The sequence below is a fragment of the Phodopus roborovskii genome, unplaced genomic scaffold (assembly GCF_943737965.1).
Source record: "Phodopus roborovskii unplaced genomic scaffold, PHOROB, whole genome shotgun sequence".
NCBI classification, from domain to species: Eukaryota; Metazoa; Chordata; class Mammalia; order Rodentia; family Cricetidae; genus Phodopus; species Phodopus roborovskii.
In genome coordinates, this window is record NW_026126588.1 from 21,823,528 (window position 1) to 21,838,302 (window position 14,775).

The following is a 14,775-nucleotide window of genomic DNA, read 5'->3' on the forward strand; positions in this document are numbered from 1 at the left end:
AATTCAAGACCAACAAAACGGGATCCTGGCGTCACCTGCCTTAACAGACTTGATGGCGGGACGCATAAAAGGCAGACGTGAGATGACCCAGGCCTTCTGCATGCTGGTTGTCAGGTAGGATCCCTGGCTGTGCAGGTGTATCTGCCTGGTGTGTGTAACCTCCTCCTAGAACAGGACAAACAGACGGGCCGTTAAGGGGCTCGGTGGTGTCATGGAGCGTATAGGCAACAATGGAAATTTAAATCTAAACCAGGCTGGCAGAAACCCAACCACGCTGAGCAACAGTGGATGGGGGAAGTGTCCGTGTCCACTGCAGGGACAGGAGTCTGTCCTCTGAGTTTGCATCTCTGGGCAGACCGTGCAGCCTGCTAGGAGGTACCTTTCTAACTCCTCCACAGAGGATGGCTGTGGCCAGCTTCCCGCCAGCCCTCACCATGGAATCGGATGGAGGTGGGGGCTTTTGCTTTCCGAAATGTGGCTGTGGCTGAGAGGTGGTAAAGGAATCCTTGGGCATGGGCTATCATTTCTGTCCCAGAGGGTTTCTCTTTAGCAGGTAATTGCTGCATACATAGCGGTTCTTACTTTAATTTTAGTCAGGAGGATATAATTGTACCTTTAAATATATTACATAAATGGTCTTACCCTGGATTCCCCATGCTCTTGGAGAGTGATGTTAGCAATTGCAGGAGATTCAGATAGGGGGTCAGCCCAGGATATTCCCTGCCCACTCCCATCCCTGTCCCTCTCATTCACGCGTCATGAATACATTGTGTACTAACTATAGTCTGAGGAGTGGCCGGACACATGGACTTGTGAAGACACACTGTGCTCAAGCCTTGCCAGCTCTTTTCCTGTCAGTTGTGAGCCTGGCTTTGTAAACTTAATTTACTAAAATCTTCAGCCATCCTTGGAGGCCAGACTCTGTCTCTCCTCTGTTTAAAGCCTCCTTTGCCTTCCCATCCGACTTGGATCTCCCTGATGGGCCCCCGACCACCCTGACTGCGTCTCCCTTGCGTCAACCCCACCCACCCCCTTGGCTTCTTGGGGCTACGTCCTGGAACTTGAAAGGAGCAGCGGGAAAGACGTTGCAATCATGGAGCAGACCCCCAGTTTCCCCGGTTCGAGTCCTAGACTCAACACCACGATTGCAATAGATGTCACAGAAAGTGTCTTTATGGAAACTAACAGGCTAATTTGTCACCTTTCATGGAAATACACAGATTGAGTGCCATGGATTTTGTGTCAACTCGACACAAGCTAGAGGCACCCAAGAGGTGGGGAGCTCGATTGAGAAAATGTCTCTGTAAGATCAGGCTATGGGCAGGCATGTGGGGCATTTTCTTAATTAGTGATTGATGTGGGAGAGACAGCTCAGTCCATTTGTGTGTGGAGCCATCCCTGGCCGGCAGGTGGTCCTGGGTGCTGTAGGAAAGCAGGCTGAACAAGCCATGAGGAGCAAGCCAGGGAGCAGCACCTGCCCGTGGCCTGTGCATCACCTCTTGCCTCCAGGTTCTGGCCTAGTCTGAGTTCCTGCCTTGCCTTCCTTCAGTGGACTGTGACTGGGGAAATTATATATATATATATATATATATATATATATATATATATATATATATATATATACACACACACACACACACACACACACACACACACACACACACACACACACACAACACACACACATATATATATACACACATACAAACATATATATGCATATATACATACAAGCATACATATATACACATACATATGCATACATACATATATGACAAGCTGCTTTTGGTCATGGCGTTCCATCACAGTTCTAGCAACCCTGACTAAGACAGTGAGTATAGTTGAGACGATCGTAAATAAGAATAACTTCAGAAGATCCATACTGCATTACTATCAAGAATTGCTAACAGCTGGGCGTGGTGGCATGCATCAGTGGATCAGCAATGGGGACACTGAGGCAGGGTGGCTCCAGAGTTGAGGCCAGCAGGGGCTTAATGGAGAGGTTGAGCCCAGCTGGGACTACAGTAGAGAAAGAGGGGAGAGGTCCGTGTGTGTGTGTGTGTGTGTGTGTGTGTATGTGTGTGTGTATGTGTGTGTGTATGTGTGTGTGTGTATGTGTGTGTATGTGTGTGTGTGTATGTGTGTGTATGTGTGTTAGTGTATGTGTGTGTGTGTGTATGTGTGTGTGTGTGTGTGTGTGTGTGTGTGTGTGTGTGTGTGGTTTGGGGAACCATTTCCTCCTTCCCCTTGCTCCTACTGTTGCCGACCCTGCAGGCGACATCATTCTGCTTGGTTCTCTGTTGCCCGCACACCTCTGCAAGTAGCCCCTTGTAAGTGAGCCCTCCTTCAAGCACCCTCGTCTGTCCTCTGCAGGGCCCCTGCCTCCCAAGCCTTATGACTCCGGTTATTTGAAGCGAAGACCCCGGCTTGCCATCATGCTCCAGCCTGGTGGTTGATCCCACCGATGGGTGTTTCTCCAGCCAGGGATAGAACTGTCTCTGCTTCCAAACAGAAACTTTCTTCTCGCCGCTGTTTTCTTTCTCTTCACCATCTTTCCATGGTCACGAGAAAACGGCTGCTCAAAGGTTTCCTCACTGGAAACTCCATGTCGTTGCATAAAACAATTACATCCCTCCGTGATTTCTTTAATGCGAGCCTCTGAGGGTGTTTTCTCTTCTTTCTGAATTCCTGTTAGTCCTTTAATGGAACCCAAGTGTGCACTGACGGATGAGTGGATGGACCAGATGGACGAGCGCTTACAGTGGAACATTGTTCAGCCTTAAAAAGGAAGGAATGCCTACACACAAATGCTACAGCATGGGAAAGCCATTTGCAAAGGATAATACTTTAACACTTTAGTATCTAAATTAATGGGGACAGAAAATCGACTGACCGTTGCCAGGCCAGGGCTGGAAGACGCTGGGGGATAGGATGTCAAGTTTCAGCTTTGAGGAGGTTGAGCGTTCCGCAGATGGATGGTGGAGGTGGCTGCACAATGAACGTGATGCCACTGAAATTCATACTCACAGATAGTTACGGTGCTGCGGTTGGTTATGCGTGCTTCACCAGTTTCTATAGTAAGAAAGTAACGCATAGGGAAGACACAGGAGATGACAGGGAGGACAAATCCATGGGAACAAGGATGCCTGCTGGAATTCCGGGGCAGGGGAGAGCTTGGGTCCTTGCTTTTCAAGGGGAGCGCCAGGCTCAGCCAGGGAAAGGAGTAATAGCAGAGGCTTGGGATGGGGAAGGAAGAAGAGGAAATGTGTGCGGGCCTCGCAGGCTTTTGGATTCCATAGCAGCAAGCACAGATGAGTAGTAGCTATTAGTCACCTTTGGGCGTTTGCTCCAGCATCAGTCCACTCATACAGTCAGAATCTCGTACCCGAGGCATTCCATCACGCCTGTGAGTGTGCTCTGTCCAGGGGCTTTGTAGACACGGCTTAGTGGACCCTCACTCCCCCCCGTGGACACTTCCCGCTGCCCACAGGGCTCAGGCTGGACATCACTGAATGCTCCTAATGCCTTCTCATCAAAAGCTTTCCATCTGGGAAGCACCGAATGGATGGATGCACATGCAGGTGTGGTGAACCCAGCGTGATGCGGGTGTGAACCCAGTGTGATGCAGGCCTCCCTTGTGAGTCTGCCCCAAACCTACCTGCCACTCGCTAAAAGGGCTGTGCAGCTAAGCAGCCACCGCTGCAGAATTTCTTGCCCTTGCTCCGGTTTAGGGGTGTGTGTGTGTGTGTGTGTGTGTGTGTGTGTGTGTGTGTGTGTGTTTGAAGCAACCAAGATCACAAGGTAAAAGCACTCCGATAAAACTTTCATCTAAAATACCAAAGATCCAGAATATTGCCGGTGTGTTTGCCACGAGTGGAGTTCAGGCGGCTGGTGAAGAGAGAAGCGTGCAGGCAAGGTTTCTTCCTGTCCCCAATGACCCCACTCTAGCCCAACCCCTCCACCACCTGCTTCTAGTCCCCCAGTGGGCTCTGAGACTGTTGCTCCTTGACTACTGGCTGTTGAGGAAGCACCCCAGGCAGGCAGGGTAGTGTCTGATAGGAGGAATCAAGGATGTGTTCTGCTCTGGGAAGAAAACCCAGGGCTACCCAGGGCCTAAGGAGAAACTGCATCTTTGGTGTGTGAGAGAATCGAGCCCCTGGCTCAGAGAGTAAAGAGCTGGGCCCTTAGAGACCTTGGGAAACAACATTACCAGGATTGCTGTATAGTCTTTCACACCTGTGAGCTCTAAGGAAGGGCTATGCGTCATGCTCGTTTGGGGTTGAGTCTTCCTGGTCACATTGGAGTGTTTATGTCTTTGAATGGGCAAAGCTAAGGGCAATGTCCCTTGGGTATCACAGGCATTTTCCAGGAGGAGCTTCCTGATATCCAGTTTGAGATAGAGACACCGTTTCATCGAGAAGGGTCGCTAGGACAATTCTCAACAGGTGACCAGAAGACACCTAGATCTGTTTTAAAAAAAAAAACAGAAAAAAAAAAAAAAAACAAAAAACAATGATGGTTTGCAGAAAAAAGAAACTCATTTCCTGGGGTTACAATGGATGTTTCTAGGTGCTACTTAAGCAAATGATGATTTATTACTCTAACAGTGCCAGGTATGTTCAAAGTTCAAGCCACAAGTATCTGTCATTGCGGTCTAATACAAAATCATAAACATGCCTGAAACAATATGTAGTGTGTGTGTGTGTGTAACAGTGTGAGGTGTGTGTGTAACAGTGTGAGGAGTGTGTGTGTGTGTAACAGTGTGAGGTGTGTGTGTGTAACAGTGTGAGGTGTGTGTGTGTGTAACAGTGTGAGGAGTGTGTGTGTGTAACAGTATGAGATGTCTGTGTGTGTAACAGTGTGAGGTGTGTGTGTGTGTAACAGTGTGAGGAGTGTGTGTGTGTGTAACAGTGTGAGGTGTGTGTGTGTGTAACAGTATGAGGAGTGTGTGTGTGTGTAACAGTATGAGGAGTGTGTGTAACAGTATGAGATGCCTGTGTGTGTAACAGTGTGAGGTGTGTGTGTGTGTAACAGTGTGAGGTGTGTGTGTGTGTAACAGTATGAGATGTCTGTGTGTGTAACAGTGTGAGGTGTGTGTGTGTAACAGTGTGAGGTGTGTGTGTGTGTGTAACAGTGTGAGGTGTGTGTGTGTAACAGTGTGAGGTGTGTGTGTGTAACAGTATGAGATGTCTGTGTGTGTAACAATGTGAGGTGTGTGTGTGTGTAACAGTGTGAGGTGTGTGTGTGTAACAGTGTGAGGTGTGTGTGTATGTAACAGTGTGAGGTGTGTGTGTGTGTAACAGTGTGAGGTGTGTGTGTGTAACAGTATGAGGTGTGTGTGTGTAACAGTGTGAGGTGTGTGTGTGTGTAACAGTGTGAGGTGTGTGTGTGTAACAGTGTGAGGTGTGTGTGTGTGTAACAGTGTGAGGAGTGTGTGTTTGTGTAACAGTGTGAGGTGTCTGTGTGTAACAGTGTGAGGTGTCTGTGTGTGTGTAACAGTGTGAGGTGTGTGTGTGTGTGCTAGATGTGTACACATATGTGAGTGGGTGTATGTGTCTATTGGGCACGTATGGAGACAGAAGGTTGATATATCTTTCCTCTATTGTTATGCGCCTTTCTTTTCTTTGAGGTAAGGTCTGTCATTGAACCTGGAACACACTGTTTTGGCTAGGCTTGTTGTCCAGTGAGTCCCTAGGATCTACCTGTTTGTACTCCCCAGTGTTGGGCCTTCTCTCTCTCTCTCTCTCTCTCTCTCTCTCTCTCACACACACACACACACACACACACACACGCTAGAAACCCAAGATCAGGTCCTCACGCTTGCATGACAATCACTTTACCCCCTGAGCCACCTACCCAGCACCATCAGAAGGGTTCACTGTCATTTCATTTTGTTTGTGTGATTCCCAAGCAGATGACAACTGTAACTGTTTGTGTGACAGCAGTATGCTGCCCTGTGGTGCTTAATGCCATGAATGCTTGTATCGAAACATGACTGTTTAAACTCATATGAAAAAGAACACTTTGGAGTCCTCAGTAACTTTTGATCACACAGGAGGGCTACTGTGGCCAGTAAGTTCAAGAATCATTGATAGGGGGGAATGTATATTAGATAAGATCAAATAGCGACAACATACAGGCCTGTAAGAAAGATCTAGAAACAGACCTTAACCGTTGGATTATTTTTCTGTTTTGTTTTGCAGGCAAAACTGCATAGAAAATCTAATGGATGAAGATGAGAAGGACAGAGCGAAGAGGTAAATGGGAGCCATGCCCCTGCCTCACAGTGCTTGCCTTCAATTACCCTCTATTTAACAAAGCGAGACAGGGAGCTGTAGGGTGCGCCTACAAACCCTCTCCTAACACATTTAAGAGTGGCTCTAAAACTTTGTGGCTCACCAGAGAAGTTATCCATTGTGTGGGACTTTCCAAGTCTGTGTTTTCAGCACGCTCGTGTGTTACCCTGTCGAGGTTTCCGCTCAGAGGCCTCCCCTTACTGCTTCCTTAGGACAGATACAGTTTGGCAAGGCAGGCTAATAGGAGCCAGGCCTGCCTGGGTTCAAGCATTGGTGGCGGTGTTGGGGAATTGCCTGATTTGGGGTAGTAATAGCATCATTATTACTCCATCGTTTCTCTATCCATACTCACTTGTTACTGAGTGGGCAGTAACCAACCAGCACTACGCTGAGCTGTCCTTATATTAGCTAGATTTCTTCATCAATGAAGTAGGGGCATCAAGACTCATTGTACCATGGTTGAGCAGTTGGGATTTACTAGCCGGATGTTAAAGCAACCTATAGCCCTACATGTGTTTATTCCCTTATGAGCATTCCTTGAATACCTATTGCGTTCAAAGTAGTCATGAAGTTGATTCTGAAAATCAAGAATGCTCAAACGTCATCCATCACTGTGCTAAACCCAATACGCTAGGAAAGCAAGGGTGAGTAAGTAGGTTCAGTGTCCCCGGGTTTGCACAAGTTGATGAGAGATGAGAGCTCACTGAAGACCGTTAGGGTGCGGAGGGAAGGACAGCAGTAGAAACAGGACTAGCGTGAAAGGCTAGTCAGGGGAACTTCATTCCAGAGCCACAGACCTGCCTCCCCCCTCCAATCTCATCCTGCCCCCTTCTACAGTACAGGGCAGGTACTCTGCCCTCTGCCGTAGGCCGCTCATGGGCCCTTAAAGGAGACACACCTACTTCCCTCCACAGAACTTCATGACTGACTTGCAAAACGTTGAGCCCCAAGAGACCACCCTCTATTGTAGCTCTAGAGCAACTGTCCCCTCAGGAGAAAGCCATGAGAGACACAAGTCTACAACTAGTCTCAAAGTTGCTCGGTATGAATCTACAAGACTGAGGGAGTCTGCGCTGTTTTAACTTCCCCTAGTATTTCTGTTAACAAAAGGGCAGTGTGTTGACCAGACGCTTAGGTGAACAAGAGTGAGGTATGGAGCCAGGAGGAGGAGGCAGGCCAGCCATCTCTTTGGATCTTATTTTCCTTGTTTGGGGTAGTTGGTACTAAGGGAAAAACCTAAGGCCTCGCCCATGTGAGTTACTTTACTCTTACCTCCACTTTCCCATGTGCACAAACATCTCTGCACAAACAGTCTAGCAATGACACCTGCAAGTCTTGAGCTTACTGTGAAACAGGTTTGGGGCCCTTTGCTTGGTCCTGGGCATTCACGCCTCTTCCAGAAGTGTTTTGCAACCTATAGGTCAAAACCTGCAAGGTTACAAAGTCCCTTTGTGTCCTTCCAAACAAGTAAATGAATGAACTTGACTACAGAGGCCAAGCATATTCTTGCCTTCTCTCGTGGAAGGGCTGGCACCTAACTCTTCCTCTGGAGTGTTTGGCCTTTTGGGTTTCTGCCAGGGAAGCTAGACAGTGCCAGGGACAGAACACCTCCATGATCCCAAGGCCCTGTTTTCTTTCCTGAAAAACAATATCTGGCCTGTTCTACTCAGGGTATTTTGAGAACATATACCAAGTGACACTTAGGTATTAATCACCATATGTGTCTGAAAATTCATAGCACTTTATAATAACACGTTGACAGAATAGCAGTATGAACAGTTTATACAGAGAACAGTGGCAGCCAGCACTCACTGAGAGTTTCCTACACATATCCACTGAGTACTGAGCTACGTACTTCTGTGTGCTAACCCAAATCACCAATTCAACATCCTTTTGATTTGTGTATTGTTTTTATTCTAAACTAAGGCTTATGAAAAATCGAGGAAGTGGCAGGTAGGTCTTTAAATGCAGGCTTCCTCAACCTTGGACTGTGCTCTAACCGCTTAGGACATGACAGAGTCTTTTCCCACACAACCCCACAGGCCTCAGCCAGGACATTCGATGTACGTCCACTGGAGTTCTACTTTTCCCATTAATGGTCCCTTCTAACCACACGTGGTCTCAGCCCAGGCTCCCCAATCACATCTGCTTTGGGCTAAGAACATATCTCCATTAGTCAGGTATCCATTGCTCTAAGAGAATAAAGAAGAAAAGGTTTCCTTCAGTCAGAGTTCTGGTGGTTAAAGGGAAGGGCTCTGGTGAGGAAATTGTAGGAGATGGTATCGCTATAGGAGCCCAGAAGTAGAAGGTAAAGGATGGGGAGGGGAGGATGAGGGGAGGGAGAACCATGGCATCACAGGTCAGGGATCCAGAGTAGAGAGAGGCCAGTTTCTCTGCTTCCCATTGGATGAACATCTTTAGGCTTTCACCATCTCTTCACACCGTCCCATTGAGGACATGGCAGTGCCCTCACTCAAATGTCCCTTTATGCAGGCCTCCTTCTGCAAGCTGATGGCCATGACTTCCTTCACCTCCAGATGCTCAGAGGGACTCGGAGCAATCGTTAACACCCCATCCCTTGGCCAAGATGCAGCCCTTCCTAGCGCTGTGACCTTAGACTGCTTCGCATACTTTTCAAAACTTCCGGTTTTTACGGTAGCAATGTGGAAAGCCATTCCTTTAGCAACCCTGGACACCCTAAAAGGATTCCTTCTCACTCACAAGATATTCTTGTGATATTAGGAATGTTTATTAGCTGGAGGTCGTGGTCATGATCCTCATTGTCTCCCCCCAAAAACTTACTTTATGTGAGGCATGGCTTTCAGAGCTTTGGGAATGCGTGCTGCCTTGAGACTGATGACTCACATATTCTAAAAAGGATTTGGTTCTTCACTCTTCCGTGAATTTCCATGTAAACCCGGGGTGGGGGGGTGTTAATTGAGCTCCTGTCACATGTTCAGGACCATCTATTGTTTTCCTCGGAAGACTTAAAACGTGATCATTGAATCCAAGAGGTCAAAAGAGAGACACTGTGGTTGAGAGATGTGAGCTCCTTGGCAAATGAAGCTCCCGGTTTGCCATTTTGTATAGGGGTATGACTGCAATTCACATGAATTGCTCTGTGTGTGTGTGTGTGTGTGTGTGTGTGTGTGTGTGTGTGTGACTCATAGGACTCAATCACACATAGCTGGGTTTGGTTCTTCTCTTTTTTGTGTATTTTTTGGACGGACCCTTAACCTCGGGTTCACTACTGTACAATAGGGCTGAAAACAGTCACAGGCATTCAGTGTGTGTAAGCGTTTGGCTCAGCTCCGCACCCATGGTGCCCATGAGACAGTTAAGGCATACGGGTCCCTTGCTGTGCCTGGGCCTCCTCTCCCATTCTAGTGGGATCCCCATAAAGTGAGCTGATTGTTTTCCTACATTTCAGTAGAGCAGACTTACGACCTGGAATTACACATCCCGTCAGTGGCCACGGGGATCAAATCTCAAGATCCCTGACCTCCTGTCACACTCCATTCACTTTGCTTTGTCCTCAAGGAGCAGGGACAGTAAGTAGGTGCTGGCAGTTGCTCTGCTCAAAGAGCACAAGTGTGTACAGGTTTTTCTGCATCGTGGGATTGTTTGCTTGACCCGTTGCTAACGAACACTTGACGTTTGCTTCATCTTTGACCCAGTATTGAAGAAATATATGCTCTCCTCTTTCCAGTTGGCTGTGAAGTTGTTTCCATAACCCCAGGCATTTAGTTGAGGGGAGGGGGAGGGATTAAGATTCAAGGGAAATCAAGAGTGTCAGGCAAGTTTAGCTGGTATTTGGGGTTCTCAATAGAGGAATTGCTGGATCTGAAATATGAGCCCAACTCTTGTTTATTCTTTGACCCTAATCCTTGGTCTCGGTGTGTTTTGGGCACAAGGGAGGCATTCAACCCGGATAAGCAAGACTTGTATGCCCACCACTGTACTGCGGTAGCCGTGTGTGAGGGAGAGCTTCAGCTAAGTCCGGGTGTATCACTTACTCAGTCCCCAGGTGGAGGAAAAGGATGTGGACCAATGCCTGGGCCCATGCCATCTGCATACAGTCAGCAAGTGACTGTCACAGAAAAGACAGGATAATGCCTTCACAGGGCACGTTTGGGGCTGGGGTGGGGTGGGGGGCAATCATGGAAACCGTCATAAAGGAGAAACCAGAGCCGGCAGTCTGCTGGGCAAAGGCAAGAGAGTGAATGATCTCTGTGTGAGCTCTGCCATCTCAGGGTAACTGCTTTTTCACAGACTGATCTTGTTTCATTGGCATGAGTTCTCTGGCTTTGTAACAAGTAACGCAGATCTGAATGGAAGGGCTCATAGGCAAAGGTTGCGGCCAACACAGAAGGCCATGAATGCTTGCAGAGTGCCACACCTACAGGCACCACGCCCTGGGCTCCGTGGTATTGCCCCACTTGGATATTGGATGCTAATTTCTCTGTGATTTCCCATCCCGGTCTTTGGACTTGGTTTTACGTATATCATCACAAGCTCCATCGTTCCATCATCCCCTTTTGAGGCTTCCTCTGTTTGTGTGGATGGTGATTAAGGCAGCAGCAGGCGTGGCAAGGACAGGGGCGGGTAACAGGCCATGGGATTCATTTCTGTTACCCTGGAATTTCCAGATGAGTGATTCTGTTCTCAAAACAAAGGAAAAGTAGAACTGTGCTTGCAGGCAGAATGCTAATTCTTCCCATGGCCCAGTAAACAGCAGAATGGAATGGAAAAGGGGGCCCCCTCCTCTGAGGCTTTTGAGCTCTTACCTTGCTGGGTTCTGGGTTTTTTTTTTTTTTTTTTTTTTTTTTTTTTTTGACTAAATAGAACTGTCATCAGAAACCCATGCCTGGAAGGTTTGGGAGCCTGAGGTTGTATTGGCTCAGAGAAACCCAGAACCTCTCTGGGGCATCTGAGGTAAAGGATAATTTCTTTAAAAGCAAGTGCAATGATTTCAATAAATTGCCCACTAATCAAGAACAGCCAGAAGTCCACCTTCTCGAACAGACCATCTTTCCTTGGGAAACACTAGCCATTGGTTTAAGGAGTTTGGTGACAGGCTGCCAAGGACAAGACTCAAATGATGTGAGTGTTAACTAAGAGTCACTATGAAATTAGGCCAGCTTCCCACTGGGACACAGACATTTTTCTGAAAATGGTGGCTAAGAGTAAAGATGTCTTGTGCCATCTCAGAAGGGAAGAGATGCCTCGTAGCTGCCCCAGAGTGCTTGCCAATCCTGCAGAGAAACCATAGTGAGGTCCCCAGCTTCACCTCAAGTGGCACCAACCTGGCCCATCTTTACCCGTGCAGACTTTTCTGCCCTAAAACTCAGGTAACATCTTCTCCCACAAACCACTTTAGGCTATAGGCTTAGTGGTGCCCAGCCCCCAAATTCTCTAAGGTGGTCCCCTTTCTCAGACCTCCGCCTGGAGTCCAAGACTGAAGAGCACTGTGGAGGTCTCATCAGAAACACGAAAGTGTCTGGAAGCAGCAGCGTGATTTTTAAGTGTTTGTTAATCTTAAATTCTGTATCCATCCCCTTTAGGGATGAAGCTAATGAGTATGGTATCTCAGGAAGGGGGCCACGCTGTCAGGAGACCCACTAGGGAAGATTTGCTAAAGTAGCACCAAGAGAAAGAAAGTAACATCAGACAGAAACCGAGGCGCATGATGGGTAGAGGAAGGAGTAAAGGAAATAGCAGCTGAGGAGAGATGATACTGTCTGACGCATTAAAAGTGCACAGTCTCCCAGTGTACCTGGGGCTCAGCGTCTGCAAACAGAGTAAGGGAAAAGCAGATACACTAGGCTGGGAGAGTAAAGGGGGGGGACACAGAATAAAATCTCACACGCATGAAGGGAAGGGGTTCTGAAGAGGAAACTTCCATTGCGTAATCCCTAGAGTTTTTACTACACACATAGCAAAGGAACATGAGGAATTGTTAGATGAATTCAGTAAATCACTAAAAACTGTTTGCATGATTCAAAACAAAAGATGAACAGGAATAACAACCAAAGGAGTGGGTGAACAAACCGACAACAGGTCATAGAATGATATCATAAACACAAACATAGACGCGCACACATGCACATACACACATATGCACACGCACAATACACAGGCACATACACGCACGTACACACACAAACACACATACACATACGCACACACACGCACATATGTGCACACACAAGCACAACACACACATGCACAAACACACACGCGCACACACACAAACACAACACACACACGCACAAACACACATACGCGCGCACACACAAACACACACACACACATGCACAAAAACACATACGCACGCACAAACACACATACGCGCACGCACACGCACAAACACACACGCACATACACACAAACACACATATGCACAAACACACATGTGCGCACACACAAACACACGCACACATGCACAAACACACATGCGCGCACACACAAACAACACACACGCACAAACACACATGCGCGCACACACAAACACAACACACACGCACACACACACTCAGCACTACTCCATTAAATACAAATTGTCTAAACATGACACAGAGGTTGTCCAATGGGGCCTTTAGGTTTATTTATTTCTAACTAGGTGTTTGTGTCTGTGTGGGTATGCGCAGAGTGTCAGAGCTGGCAGAGGTCAGAGGTGTCAGGTCCCCTGGAGCAGGAGTTACAAGCATTTGTGAGCTACCAGAATATATGGGTGCTAGGGAACATAATTGCTCTCCCAAGAGCAGTGTCCTCTGTGAACCGCCGACTCGTCTCCCCAGGGTAATAATTTTAATTATAGTATGTTTATGTGGTCTTTGAGAATATCATGCGTATGTGCAGTCTTGTTCCTCTTCACCCCCACTCCCCAATCTTCCCCTTCCAACTTCACATCCTCCTACTGTTTTTATAACTCATTGAGTCCAGCAGTGCTGCCTAGATATGCATGTGTGTGGGCTCATCTACTGAAGCATGGGGTCAGCTGACGAGGGAGTGTATCTGTCCTAGTTGGGGGTTTCTATTGCTGAGATGAGACAGGAACTCAATCAGGGCAGACACCTGGAGGCAGGAGCCGATGCATGGGCTGTGGAGGGTTGCTGCTTACTGACTTGCTCAGCCTTCTCTCTTATGGAACCCAGGACCACCATCCCAGGGATGGCCCCACCCACAATGGCCTGTCCCCCACCATCGATCACTAATTAAGAGAACGCCCTACAGGCTTGCCTACAGCCCCATCTTATGGAAGTATTTTCTTAATTGAGGTTCTCTCCTTTAAGATGACTTTAGCTTGTGCCAAGTTGACCTAAAAATATCCAGCACAGTATCCCTAAAGAAAACCAACTCTTCTTTGCCTAGCATCCATCAGCTATTAACAGCTCCCCTTGTGGGGATGGGGGCTCACGTGGCCCCTCCCACAACTTGTAGCTATGCTTGGCCTTTGAGTTCAAGAGTTCAAAGGCCCAGAAGACCCTGTTTCACCCCAGCCATTCCTGACCTGTGGCTCTCTCTCTCTCTCTCTCTCTCTCTCTCTCTCTCTCTCTCTCTCTCTCTCTCTTCTCTCCTGCAGTCTCTCCTGAGCCTTGGCACACCCTTGTGGTTATTACACAGATGTCACATTGATGCCCACTCTAGGGGATTGAACGCTGCAGTGACCTGTGTGTAGAGACACATGTTTAGAAGACAGTGTCTCTTTAGCAAAATAAGAGCAGTGGGTTCCCTTGTGGAGCCTGTGGACTCCCCAGCCCTGGGGTTCTGGTCAGACTTTCAGGACCAGGCATGAGCTTCCTCCTGTGGCGTGGGCCTTACGTCCAATCAGAAAGTGGTTGGTGATCCCTATAATACTCATGACACTATTGCATCGCTTGCCAGGCCACTTGTGATTGTAGCTCCCAAGGTTGACAGCTGTGTAAGACTGTTGATAACTTTTCTTGCCTTCTGGTACTCTGAACACTCATCAGCAGGGAGAAAGCTTCCAGGTCAATTCCTGCTTCATTTCTCCAAGTCCTGTGACCAAAGCATGCCATGTCTTCAAGCGGAATGGGTTTTTGTTTGCTTGTTCTGTTTTTCTAAGTAGCCTAAATGCGTGCTGTCACAAGACATCACAAACCTAATCCTACAAGTAGGTTAAAAGTAGAACAGAAACTTGTATATGGTGAAAACAGTCATTTAAAGAAAGCCAACGTGATAGAAAAGTGTGTGCCAGGGCACAAAACAGTGCCAGGAAGACAGAGTGAGGCTGCATGAAGATAAAAGAGCAATTCTCCAAGAACAGATAGCCATTCTAAATGTGTGCACTCTGAAAAGCAAGAGCTCCCAAGTCTATGCAGCACAACCTGAAGAACCAAGAGCAGCCTTCACTGTGCCTTCCTCAGTGAGCTGGGATGCAGCAAAGACCTCAAAGAGCTCAGATGCACCAGCAGCCGGCAGAATCTGATTGACATTCACAGAACACTCCACGCAG

General features: G+C 47.7%; 1 protein-coding gene across 1 annotated transcript in view; it reads left to right on the forward strand.

The window, feature by feature from the left end:
- The window catches only part of Npas2 (neuronal PAS domain protein 2), a 110,351-nt gene that overhangs the window by 8,073 nt on the left and 87,503 nt on the right, over nt 1-14,775 (forward strand). The window contains exon 2 of the mRNA XM_051204395.1: nt 6,204-6,257. Within this exon, the coding sequence (XP_051060352.1) occupies nt 6,204-6,257 (54 nt within the window). The remainder of the gene's footprint in view (nt 1-6,203; nt 6,258-14,775) is intronic.